Source organism: Berghia stephanieae, chromosome 3 (assembly GCF_034508935.2).
Source record: "Berghia stephanieae isolate SIO BIC M18660-M18661 chromosome 3, UCSD_Bste_1.3, whole genome shotgun sequence".
Taxonomy (NCBI): domain Eukaryota; kingdom Metazoa; phylum Mollusca; class Gastropoda; order Nudibranchia; family Aeolidiidae; genus Berghia; species Berghia stephanieae.
The window spans coordinates 27355230-27368339 of NC_088362.1; the positions used below are offsets into that span (position 1 = coordinate 27355230).

At 31.7% G+C, this 13110-nt stretch overlaps 1 protein-coding gene across 1 annotated transcript in view; it reads right to left on the bottom strand.

The window, feature by feature from the left end:
- Positions 1-487: 487 nt before the first annotated feature.
- The window catches only part of LOC144967463 (tyrosine-protein kinase JAK2-like), a 40968-nt gene continuing 28345 nt past the window's right edge, over positions 488-13110 (bottom strand). Inside the window, exons 12-16 of the mRNA XM_078904740.1 lie at positions 13084-13110; positions 10344-10515; positions 7208-7344; positions 3569-3759; positions 488-1222 (exon numbers count right to left, since the gene is read on the bottom strand). The exon at positions 13084-13110 is cut by the window's right edge and continues 74 nt beyond it. Coding sequence (XP_078760866.1) covers positions 886-1222; positions 3569-3759; positions 7208-7344; positions 10344-10515; positions 13084-13110 — 864 coding nt within the window. The 3' untranslated portion in view covers positions 488-885. The remainder of the gene's footprint in view (positions 1223-3568; positions 3760-7207; positions 7345-10343; positions 10516-13083) is intronic.

Here is a 13110-nt window from a genome sequence, read left to right on the forward strand (position 1 = left end):
AAATCCCACTAAGAGGGATACACTCAAATGTTTACAAATCATAGGTTAAATTTTTAAAAAATAACAGTACAAAACACAGAGATGATTTACAAGGAAAAAAATATCATCTCCCAAAACTCTAAATATACATTTGAATGTTTCCCTCCAAGCCAGGGTCCGGCCAGGGCCAGGACAAAACCAAGTAATCTCATTCCAAGACAGAGACAGAAAGCATATTGGAAAACAGATATAGGGGGATAGGAGATTCAGTAAATAATGTCAAAATATGTCAAAATAATAATAATACTAATAATAACAACAACAACAACAACAATAATAATAATAATAATAATAATAATAATAATAATAATAATAATAATAATAATAATAATAATAATAATAAAATAATAATAATAATATAATAATAATAATAATAATAATAATAATAATAATAATAATAATAATAATAATAAAATAATAATAAAAAACAAACATATTTCTATAGCGCCTTTCGACAAAACCTCAGTGCTTAAAACCAATGAAATAGTGGATAACAAACACTACAAAAGCAAATCAACCAAAATCAAGACAATAGAAGCACGAAGAAGGCATCAAAACAAAAAAAAAAGAAAAAAAAAAGGATGTACACCAAATATTGCCGAATCCTGTTAATTGTAAATAAATCACATCTCGTGCCATGTAAAGACAATGTCAAAGCACTCGCTTGTCTATATTCTGTCAAATACGGTATCTTAGCCTCTTGGACCAGACCGATCACTAGTATAATTAGCATTGTGACAGTTCATGCCTGTAATAAAAGATCAAGTCTTTTAACAAAGAAATTAACTGCAACAAGGGTAGAAACACTCAAGCTATACAAGATGGATAAGAATGCTGACAATCTTATTAGCATTTAATAAAAATATCACTGATCATTGTAGTTAAATCAGAAAATCTTGGTCGATATTCTTGAGCTTGTTTCCAACATTCCGTCATAATGTTGTATATTTCGTTACTCATGTAATGTTCCTGGGGTAGACGTTTTTTGTCTTGCACATAGAACTTGTACAATAAATCACAATTACAAACTTTGAGGTCAATGAAGTATCTAACTGGTGATTTCCCCCCGCTGAAGAGTTCCCACAGTGTTGTCCCATAGGCCCAAACGTCACCAGCTTTTGTATAATTGATTCCTGTGCTGTTTCTGCCACCCTTTGCATACTCAAGATACTCTGGGGCATACCTGAGAGAATTAATGTCATAAGAGGTAATCTAAATGTTGCTGCTCGAAGTTTGAAGAAATAAATAACAATGTGAAATTGAATGTAAGCTTCAATTTAATTACAAAAACAAATCAAATGAACGTTTTGGGTTTCCCCGGGTTTCCCCTTTATCAACAAAACAGGATGAATGAAACACTACAGACAAATGAGGTAATGTGGTAGTGGCGTTGTTAAGGTGCAAAAACCATGGTTTTTGTTTATTCATCCAAACAACGCCACTCTCACATTATCTCATTCTTCTGTAGTGTTTCATTCATCTTGTTTTGTTGATAAATGGGAAACCCGTAACGTCCATTTTATCTGTTTTCATATATCAAATTGAAGCTTACATTCAATTTCACATTGTTATATATTTCTTCCGAGTTTCGAGTAGCAACATTTACATAATTTTCTAAATATGAAAGATCATTTCAATAAGGCATTATTGGGTTAAAGCAGAAAAAGAGTACCAAAAAAAAGTGATTCAACCAGTTAACTAAGGAAAGACACATATTTAAAAAAATTGTTCAGAAAACTTGATTTCTTCAAATATTGAAAGATTTGAATCACCCTCATCTTGCAAAAAAGCTCTCAAACATCAGACTTTGCAAATTCCCAGGACAAGTTTTCTGGCCAAATTTTCAAATATGTCTTTCCAGAATATGGCAGTTAACTGGTTAACTCAACTCAATCCTAGAGATTTTTGCTAAATTTCAAAATTGGAAAAAATTTATCAAAATTGAGCATGTATATAGATTTTATTCAACTATCATTAGCATGCAAAAACTAAAAACATTAGCTTTGATACTATGCCTATAATTTGTCTCAGAAAAATGTAATAAATAGGCAAGTGGTAAAAGTAACCCAAGTAAACTACGGATATAGTCGATGTTAGGGTTGAGTGAGTTAACTGGTTTTTGGTTCTTTTTCAATGCTTTTGTACTTAAATAAATAAAATTCGAAATTATGCATGACATCAAAAAAATAAATAAATAAAATTAAATGAGCTTTTATATAGCGCAATATCCACTAAACATGCTAAAAGTGCTTTACAAGGGTCCCTGGCCAACAGCAACACCCTTAACATGTAGGACGAGAGATGACACCTGTCAGGCGATATTACAATTTTTTTTGGACCAAACAATGCTGTTGACGGCCAGGTACTCATTTTACACTTGAGTAAGGTGACAGAATGTGAGTAAAGAGCCTTTTCTAAGGACTCAAATGTGCGCGGCTCAAACCCAGGACCTTCCAATCCGAAAGCGAGTATCATATCACAAGACTACATAGCCCCACTAATGGTTACATAGAGTCAATGGCACATTCAAATGTGGTGTTTGTTAGTTAATGCCAAAAAAGAGTACAAAAACACTTTCTGACAGATCCTTTAGTCACTTCGCAATGTCTTTCTGGAACAATCTACCCTTATCATTTCATGACGTTCCTACTGAACTCGCTTTCAGGAAATACTTAAAAACTAATTTATATATATATATATATACACACATACATATACATAGAGAAAAAGAGATGGAGAGACAGAGAGAGAGAAAGAGGAATTTGAATGGATTGATGTAGTTGTTATGCACCTAGAGCTTTATTGTATAGAGGATTGGGTGCAATATAAATAAACTTCATTATTATTATGATTATTATGATTATGATTATTATTACTATTATTATTATTATTATTATTATTATTATTATTATTATTATTATTATTATTATTATTAATAATGTATCCTATGATTGACATCTAATGCTTACAGAAAGTCAATGACACCTTCAAATGTGGTGTTTGTGATCTACACAAAGCGCCCAGACATCAGGCTCTTCTTTTAATATAAACTTTTATATCCTAATTTGTGAAGCATGAAATATAAATATAGTAATGACTTCATGCAACTGGTTGTCCTCATCTTGCTATTAAAACTGTGTTCCCTAATAAATTGAGAAAATTTGAAAGTTAAGAAAAATTTATAATTCATTTAGGAAGCATGATGAAGCATTTCTGCTACGAGAAGTAGGTAATTAAATCGCTCTAGATTGATACTAAAATGAAGAGGATGTTTTTCAAAAAACCATAACGTGACAAACTTTTCCTTCATACAAGTTAAAAGCGCTGGCAATACTTATGGGATTGGAATTCAATTCATTCAGGAGTTTTATTAAATTGGTATACCATTTAAATTGTGATTGCACCAACTTATTCCTTCATTGAGTGAAGTGATCAAGTTTCACTTTCTTGCCTAGGTTTTAAATCCAAAAATAACGAGTATATCTCTACCACTCCAGCACACTTGACATATTTTAAAAAGTGTTCTTACCAACAAATTGGCAAAGTCTTGTAACATGTCATTTTCTCGTAAATGTAGTTCTTTTCCTTATCAAGAATTTTGGCTAAGCCGAAGTCAGACACCTTGGCCACAGGGTTTCCAGACTTCTCAATCTGCATTAGAACATTTCTTGCTGCCAAATCGCCATGAACAACTCCCTTGTTTGCACAAGCTTCCATACCCTGAAAAAGAAAATCCACTATCACAGTATTTACTCTCAAAGTATGTGGTACCAAGATTTGGTGATATAATGAGACATTTAAAGTTGCACTACATGCTATCAGGTATCTACTTTCATTTTTTCCTTTTCTCTTGGGTATGTTTGGTTTTATTTATTTATTTATTTGGTTTTTTTGGGGGTCACACATATGATTAGGAAAATGCAGGTGGTCATCATGAGATGTATTTACCAATTGTACATATATAACTAGGTACCACAATGGACGTCATTTTTGTGGCAGAAAAGGACTAATTTTAAACCAGGTCATTCAACCATTAACTCACTCAATCCTAGAGATTTTTGCTACTTTTCGAAATTATAAAAAAGAATGTATTAAAAAATGAGCATATGAATAGATAGTTTTATTCAACTATCTTTAACATGCAAAAACTAACACATTAGCTTTGATACTACGCCTATAATTTGTCTCATAAATATGTAATAAATAGGCATGGGGTAAAAGTAACCCGGGTAAACTACGGATATAGTCGGTGTTAGGGTTGAGTGAGTTAATACCTCAGCAATTAAAAAATGCACAGAAAGAGGAAGGTTTCAGTTTTATTCTTAAACCACTTCAACAAAAAAATAAAAATGGACATAAAGGTTGGAAAATCCGTTTTAAAACTTCACAGCAGCGAAAAATCCCGACATATTATTGATATAAAATGTGAACCGAGTCTGTCTTAAAAGACAAACATCTTAACTCTATTTCTACCAATTTGTTTTAATAAGGTTTGTTTAATGGCCAAGGTATCACATTTTTAAAAAGCCCATCAAATCCTTGTTTTCAGCTTTGTTTTCATTGTAGTTTGTAACAGCATACAAAAGGCCGTGACAATGAGATCTCAAATTATTGACAAAAAGAATAGAGTTCACGAAAATCACATGAATATCTTATTAAAGTACCTTCATAATTTATGTTTTAGATAGTTTAAAACAAAGTAAATACGATATATATTGTTATTTCAATTGATCATTTGGGTCGGTAAGTGGGTATGTTTTAATGATGGAATAGCATTAATAATCCCCTAAATTTTTTTGGTTTTTATTAACCTATAATGTTTTTTTGATGACTTTCTAGCATTGGTTTTTATTGAACGATGTGTTGTTTTAAAAAATTTATCCATGTAATTTTTTATCATATCTGGTTTGTCTCTCGATGTTTATTTATTGCTAAACAAAAATCAAGGGACGAATTTATACACACACACTAAACTCATGGTGGACATTTTGTTGCTATGACAAAATTATTGTTTGATCTCGTTAGAACTGAAGTAGATTTTTACGGTTGAAGGTGTGATGTCGTTTTTAAAACAAAGTGGTTTAGAAATAGACAAAAGACACACATTGATTCGTCCCAATATATGTGTTAGAAAATTGAAAAAGCATTGCTATTGTTTATTATATTTGGGAAAAGCGGTACTTGTAAAAGTTATAAGATTGGAGAAATAGACTTCGAAGTGCCATTTCATTTTCTTACAATTTTTTTTTTTTCTAATGCTTTCATGATAGTGATAGACTATGTACAGGAACAATCAGAGTTACTTGTGCAGACCTACCAAATTGAAAACTTCAAATTTAGTAAATTTTATGTCAATTTTTAGTAATTTGAAAAAGAAATTTGTAATTTCTGAAATCCTGTACAAACAATCACAATTTGACAATGATGATCACTTCAACGTTACATCGTCATGCTTATGCGCTATAGAACTGCTTTATTATTGTTATTATCATCATCATTATTATTATTATTATCATTATTATTATTATTATTATTATTATTATTATTATTATTATTATTATTATTATTATTATTATTATTTATTATTATTATTATTATCATCATCATCATTATCATTAATATTATTATTATTATTATTATTATTATTATTATTATTATTATTATTATTATTATTATTATTATTATTATTATCATTATTATAGTAGTAGTAATAGTAGTAGTAACAGTAGTAGTAGTAGTAGTAGTAGTAGTAGTAGTAGTAGTAGTAGTAGTAGTAGTAGTAGTAGTAGTAACAGTAACAGCAGTAGTAGTAGTAGTAGTACTAGTAGTAGTAGTAGTAGTAGTAGTAGTAGTAGTAGTAGTAGTAGTAGTAGTAGTAGTAGTAGAAGTAGAAGTAGTAACAGTAGTAGCAGTAGTAACAGTAGTAGTAGTAGTAGTAGTAGTAGTAGTAGTAGTAGTAGTAGTAGTAGTAGTAGTAGTAGTAGTAGTAGTAGTAGAAGTAGAAGAAAAAGTATTATTATTATTATTATTAGTAGTAGTAGTATTATTATTATTATTATCATCATTCATATTATTATTATTATTATCATTATTATATTAGAAGTAACAGTAGTAATAGTAGTAGTAATAGTAGTAGTAGTAGTAGTAGTAGTAGTCGTAATAGTAGTAGTAGTAGTAGTAGTAGTAGTAGAGTAACAGTAGTAGTAACAGTAGTAGTAGCAGTAGTAGTAGTAGTAGTAGTAGTAGTAGTAGTATAGTAGTAGTAGTATAAGTAGTAGTAGAAAGAAGTAGTAGTAGTAGTAGTAGTAGTAGTAGTAGTAGTAGTAGTAGTAAGTAATAGTAGTAGTAGTAGTAAGTAGTACAGTAGTAGCAGAAAGTAACAGTAGTAGTAGTAGTAGTAGTAGTAGTAGTAGTAGTAGTAGTAGTAGTATGTAGTATAGTAGTAGTAGTAGTAGATAGAAGTAGAAGAAAAAGTATTATTATTATTATTATTATTATTATTATATTATTATTATTATTATTATTATTATTATTATTATTATTATTATTATTATTATTATTATTATTATATTATTATTATTATTTTATTTATTATTATTATTATTATTAGTATTATCATTATCATTTTTTAAGTATTACTGAGAATTAAAAATTCGTAATTTTCCATACAATTTCGTATTTTCGTCATTGGCTCAGAAATTTGTCTAAAATTCTATGACGTGAATTACATGTCATTTTGTATGATCATTATGTTAATATAGTATATGACATATGCTATTTCTTCATGCTGGAGGCCAAAACGTTTAATTTTGCGAGAGTTTTGGGGGAATTTCAACAGGAAAAAAATTGTGTCTGGTTCAAATCTTGTTGTATTTTATTTACCTAGTCACTGCGCTTTAAAAATGTGTTTCACAAGTATGATAAATCTAATTGGTGGTTAGTTACATGACGTCAAAGTTGGAACATTTTCTTACATCAGTTGGCAAGCAAAAAAATTCTAAGTTCTTGAAAACTGAATTTGCTCTCATTATCTTATTTATGTATGGATTTTAAAAAATTAAAGAGTTTTTTCCATGACTACCAGAATACTTTATGAATATAGTAATAGTAAGAAAATTCCATTTTAAATATTTACAAATTGTATCTTGTGGTACCTACTATAACTTACATTGGCAATATCCAGTGACAGTTTCACAAATGTCTTGATAGTTGAAGGGTCATTCAAGGATGTGGCATTAGTCTTAGCATAATTGATAAGATTAACTTCACCCATTCGTTCCATAATAATGTAATATTTGTCTGGCACTGAAAATACAGAAAAAGACTAACTTACAAATTAAACTGCATCATCTTCTTTAAAGAGTCCAAGAAAGAGGTCCCATTCAACGACAACGTTCAACATTAAGACAAGAAAAGATGCCTCTGAGGCAAAGACAAAGTTGTTACTGGCAACAAATTCATTATATCTACATTCAAGTCTGGTGAGAAAATGTGAGTGACATGACTGTTTCCAAGGACTCCAATTTGCACTGCCCACAACATTGATGTATGTATTCATGTTTATATAGGAGAGGAGTGGGATACTTGGGACGGGTGAGACTCGGGACACTAATTGTATTTGCCCAATTATTGGACCATTATATATTATATTATGCTCTATTGAATCACATTACTACACCAGATTAAATTTTGCAACCTTATTTTCTACCCTTTCGTTTCTCTCTGTTTAAACAGACAACATCAAAATTGCAACTGAACCCATACTTCTTTTCTGCTGACTTAAACCTTTGTGATGTCTTGCACATACCTTTTCGCACCAAGTACAGTTTTATGTTAGTAGGATTCTGTAAGATTGACAATCAAAAACAAGTACACATTTCAAGTTGAGACACCTGCTTCAAGAGACTTGGGACTCGTCTTCCAATATCCACAAATATTATGGTGCTTGTAGCCAGTTTAGCTAGTATATGAATATCTTATTTTTCATGTTTAAAAATGTATTTATCGTTAGACAAACAATGATTTGTGTCTTATCTTTTTTTTTTTTACATCCATCCAGTATGTCTCAAGAAATTTAGAAGTGCAATTTGAAGTTCACAGATGCGTCTTATTTTTTTTTTTCAATCGTAGTGCACAGTGTGAGGTATTTGGCAAAGGAAATAGCAAATGTCAATATTTGAAAACTTCCAAAAAGCTGCAACTGGGACAGAATTAAATAAGCTAGAGAGGACTCTCCCTAAATCAACTTCCATTCATATTTAACAGACCAAATATAAGGGGTTTATTTTTCTTCTTTTTTTTTCTTTGGTTTTGACTGCAAATGTTTATTACTTACAGAAGTAAGCGGGCACAGGATTTTCAATTCAAATGAAATATCTTACAAATGATTTTTTAAAACTGCACATATCATTGCTGCTAAGGAAAAACAAAAGATTATGTTCAGGCCTTGAGTGAAGTTATGTTGAACAATAAGTAATGATAAATTTACAAAGAAACAACAAGTTTCACATGTCATCCGGTTAGTCCAGTTGAGGAAAATATCATGGAAGACAAAATTAATTTTCAAGCAAAGCTTCTGAAAAGAAACGACAAATAAAAAACATCTTTAAAACAATCACAGATCAAAAAAGTTATTTTTCCTATTACTAATGTTCAATTCATCTTTCATGACACCAAGTGTCACCAACTGCACCAAAAGCCACGCTGAAGACATTTAGATTTATAAAAAGAACTTTGGAGTTCAACTTAGTTAAATTAGATACTGGATATTACTGGTTATGCTGAAAGCCAAATAATCATTTTTTCAAAGACCTAAAGTGTTATAAATAATTATTTGAAACGAAATATGAGCATTGCATTTTTTATTTCATTTTCGTCCGCCTCATTACTTAAAATGATAACTTGTTAAATTCTAAAATGGCCGTCTAATGTCTCCTAAGCTGTCCAGAGTTTCCATGGTTCATGTCCCGAGGTCTCCCTGATTTGTCCCAAGTCTAAGTTTAAGCTCCAATTCAAAATCAATTAAATTGATCATTTATAAATATTTTAACTCAATCCTAGAGTTTTTTCTTACTTTTCAAAATTGAAAAAAAATGTATTAAAAATGAGCATGTGCTTAGATAGTTTTATTCAACTATCATCAACATGTAAAAACTAAAAACATTAGCTTTGATACTACGCCTATAATTTGTCTCATAAAAATGTAATAAATAGGCATGGGGTAAAAGACCCGGGTTAAACTACAGATATAGTCGGTGTTGGGGCTGAGTGAGTTAACTCTAAAAAATTCACAATTCAGTGTACTTGATGAGTAAAAATAAAGTGACATAAAGTTTTTGGAGATTTCCAATTCACAAGTGGATTATTGTGTCATGTCTCCCTCATATATCTAGTTTGGAATATCAATACTTTATATATATATAATATATTATATATATATATATATATATATATATAAATATAATTATATGAATTTATTAATATTATATATATTCTATATATATTATATAATACTTTATATATATATATATATATATATATATATTATATATATTGGGGTGGGGTTTTTTTTTGGTATCTGCAGCTCAAAGAGGCAGTCTTCTTTTAAAAATCTGGTGATGTTGAGCGAGGTCAATGAGTGGAAGAGTGATAATAAAGGCAAAATCTCTGATCATGGCACCTATCTCCTTGATTAAGGCACTTTGCATATATAATTACCACAGTCCTCTCGGAAAAGAATGAGTCCCTAGCTATTGGCAATGACGAATAATGTAAAAGTGTAACTACATAAAAACAACCACCAACGCCTTGCAAGTGTGATATGGAAATGACTTTCATGTGGCCTGTTTTAACCCATCTCCTCATTCTGGTATTGTTATGGGAAGGGGGGTGGGGAGGTTTAGAAGCTAATTACAGAGATTATAGATACTATGTCTTCAACAATAATTCTCTGGGATGAAAAATGAAAAATGACCTAAAATCTTGATGTCTTCCCGTGGAAGTATAAAAGTATAGATATTTGAAGAGTAATAAAAAGGTGGGCAAAGTATAACCATTGTCCAGATTTGTTCAAGTCTTTGACAAGTTAATTTCTGCTCCTATTTTGATGATAAACAGACAAGTCTTTAAATAATTTTTCATTATTTATCCCAGAGAAATAGATCTAAAATAAATCGCTTTTCAAAATTACTTAATACTGATGGGTTGTTTTGTTTTGTTTTTTTGTTGTTGAAAAATTCATAATAGATCCATCTTCTTTTTTTTAAACTGGATTATAGAGAAGTAGAATGCAATGTATAACATACATTGGAAGCTCCAGCCATAAGCTCTGACAATGTTGGGGTGTTCCAGTGCTGCACACAACTTGAACTCTTTGATGAACTCATCTTTGAGATCATTATCTTTACTGATCTTTATTGCTACATCCAAAGTTTCATTTCGTACTAGTTGAGCCTTGTAAACCATACCAAATCTACCCTTAAATACAAAAAAAAAGAAATTTTTAATGAGCTTTTATATAGCGCAATATCCACTAAATGTGCTCAAAGTGCTTTACAAGGGGTCCCTGGCCAGCATCAAAATTTAACATTTAGGACGGGACATGATGCCTTTTAGGCGATATTTAAATTTTTCATACAAAGACAAAATTGTTAACAGCCAGGTATTCATTTTACACCTGAGTACGGTGAGAGAATGTGACTAAAGAGCCTTCTCCAAGGACTCAACTAGGCGCTGAGTGAGGCTCGAACCCAGATCCTTCCAATCCGAAAGCATGTGTCATACCACAAGACCACATAGTCGCACAAGAATAGATAGACGACTGTATCGATGGTTATGCTTACGATGATAACAATATAGAGGGAGAAATAAATGTAATTATCAAACTCAGCTAAAAGACTAAAGCATTCATACAGCTTAATATCCACTAAACATGCTCAAAGCACTGTACAAGGAGTCAATAGCCAACAACACTTAACACGTAGGACGAGACATGACCACTGTTAGGCGATAGTACTTCTTTTTTCAACAGGGACAACGCTGTTAATGGCAAGCTACTCATTTTACACTGAAGTACATTGAGAGATTGTGAGTAAATACCCTTTCCAATGACTCAACTATGCGCTGCTCAGAGTGGGATTGGACCGTGGACCTTCCAATCCGAAGGCGAGTATCATACCACAAGACCACAAAATTATTAAAGATGTGTTGTTTGATCAAAAGTGTTCACAGTTTGATGGTACGTTGGATACAAGAGGGGCTTGTGCAGTCTATACAGGCCTTCAGGACCCAAAATTACACTGCCAAAATCACACCCTAACCAATTTAGTGAATGGAAAGTCACTCCATGATTTGAGCATCCATACCAAACACTGTCAAAATTTGTGCCCAGTGAGAAAAGGAAAGTGGGTGGAAGGTGGGTGGGGGGGGGGGGGTTGTGGTATACGGCCTGTCTAAGTGGTTTTTAAGTGATGTAATTATGTTATTGTTTAGGTTATTGGATGAGGAAGGGTTCACAGCTTCAAGCAGCTTAATATCATTCCTTTTCCCTTTCCAATCTGTCACCCATCCTCAAAACTGGCCTGGGAAAAGAATAAAAAAATTCTCAAAACAAAAAAAAGCCAGTGACAAAAAAATGGTAGTGCTTGTGAAGTAAGCTTAGATGGGAGAAATTCACTACGAAAGGAAATAGTGAAGCAGTCCACTATCGTCCGTTTAGATAAATTGTTTTCCAGTGCTGGGCTGAGTTTGAAGTCTGCAAATGCGACTGCAAGCAGTTTGCAGTCTTTTAATTCAGGTGGACTCGGCTCTATTAAAAATGAAAAGTCTTACAAATGCTTTTGAAGTCTACTTTCACAAAAAAACCTTCCAACCCATGAGGCCAGTCACAGGATAATTAATATAAATATATCAATATCAGGATTTTGACATAGACCAAATAATGTCTTTAAAATGTCTTTCCACAAAATTGGTCTCAAACGTGTTAAAATCAGATATGAATGTGACAAAATCCTTTAACTTTATCCTGAAAAGAAATAGTATTTCAGTTGACGTAAATTGATTTTGTAAGATGTTAAGAAAATGAAAATTACATTATCAAATATTGAAAAATTTGAAGATACACTGAAAAATACATTTTAATTGATCTAAACTGATCTTGTATGAAGCTAATAGAGGTAGGGATAAGATGACTGAGTAGATAAGGCGTTGCACATACATCCACAGGACCCGGGTTTGAGCCCATAGTATCTTTTCTCAGCAAAAAACCTAGCCCTTTGCTCAATTTGAGGCAATGCATTGATATTGATGCCTGGGTTATCTAAGTCTTCTCTCAACAAACACCTGAAAGGAAGATTTCTACCTAGGATGAATAAAAGGAATTTTCTCTTCTTTTTATTTTCTTTCTTTTCTTAGAATACGACACTATCAGAATAATTTGAAGATGCTTAATCGTACACAGAAAAAGATCTATTTCAATTTACCGCAATTATTTTGTTAGATGATAAGAATACGACAATATCAAATAATTAATGAGATGAAGAAGGAATTATTTACAGCCTCCGTTTCAGGAAAAATCCTCACGGGATAATTTCATAAAATCGCCTAGTTTCCTTCACCAGCACTGAAATGAGAAAGAGAAACAGGAGATGAGACACTCACAATTTGAGAAGAGCAATGAGTTTCGTCACCCATCAGTCCCTTGAATCGAATCCCCAAGGGACACAAAAAGATTCAGCGAGCAAAGAAGATGTGGGGGCACTCGATAACACGTGAATTATAAGAGGCAAACCTCACCTGGGACACTACAAAAAAGAAAGACAAGGACAGAAGCAGATGGCAGACGCTCATCGAGGCCTTATGTCCCACAGGGAGTTAAGAGGATAAAGTCAAATAAGTTGATTCAGAATATTTTTGCAAATATAGATAAAATACAAGAAAACCAATTCAGTGGACATGACATCACAGAGTGGCTATTTACTGCCAAATCAGGCACTATGAGTTCTATAAGCTTAGTTGTACGAGAATACCATACACGTTTTTATTTACCTGCCCAAGAATCTGTTTTGTTTCCAA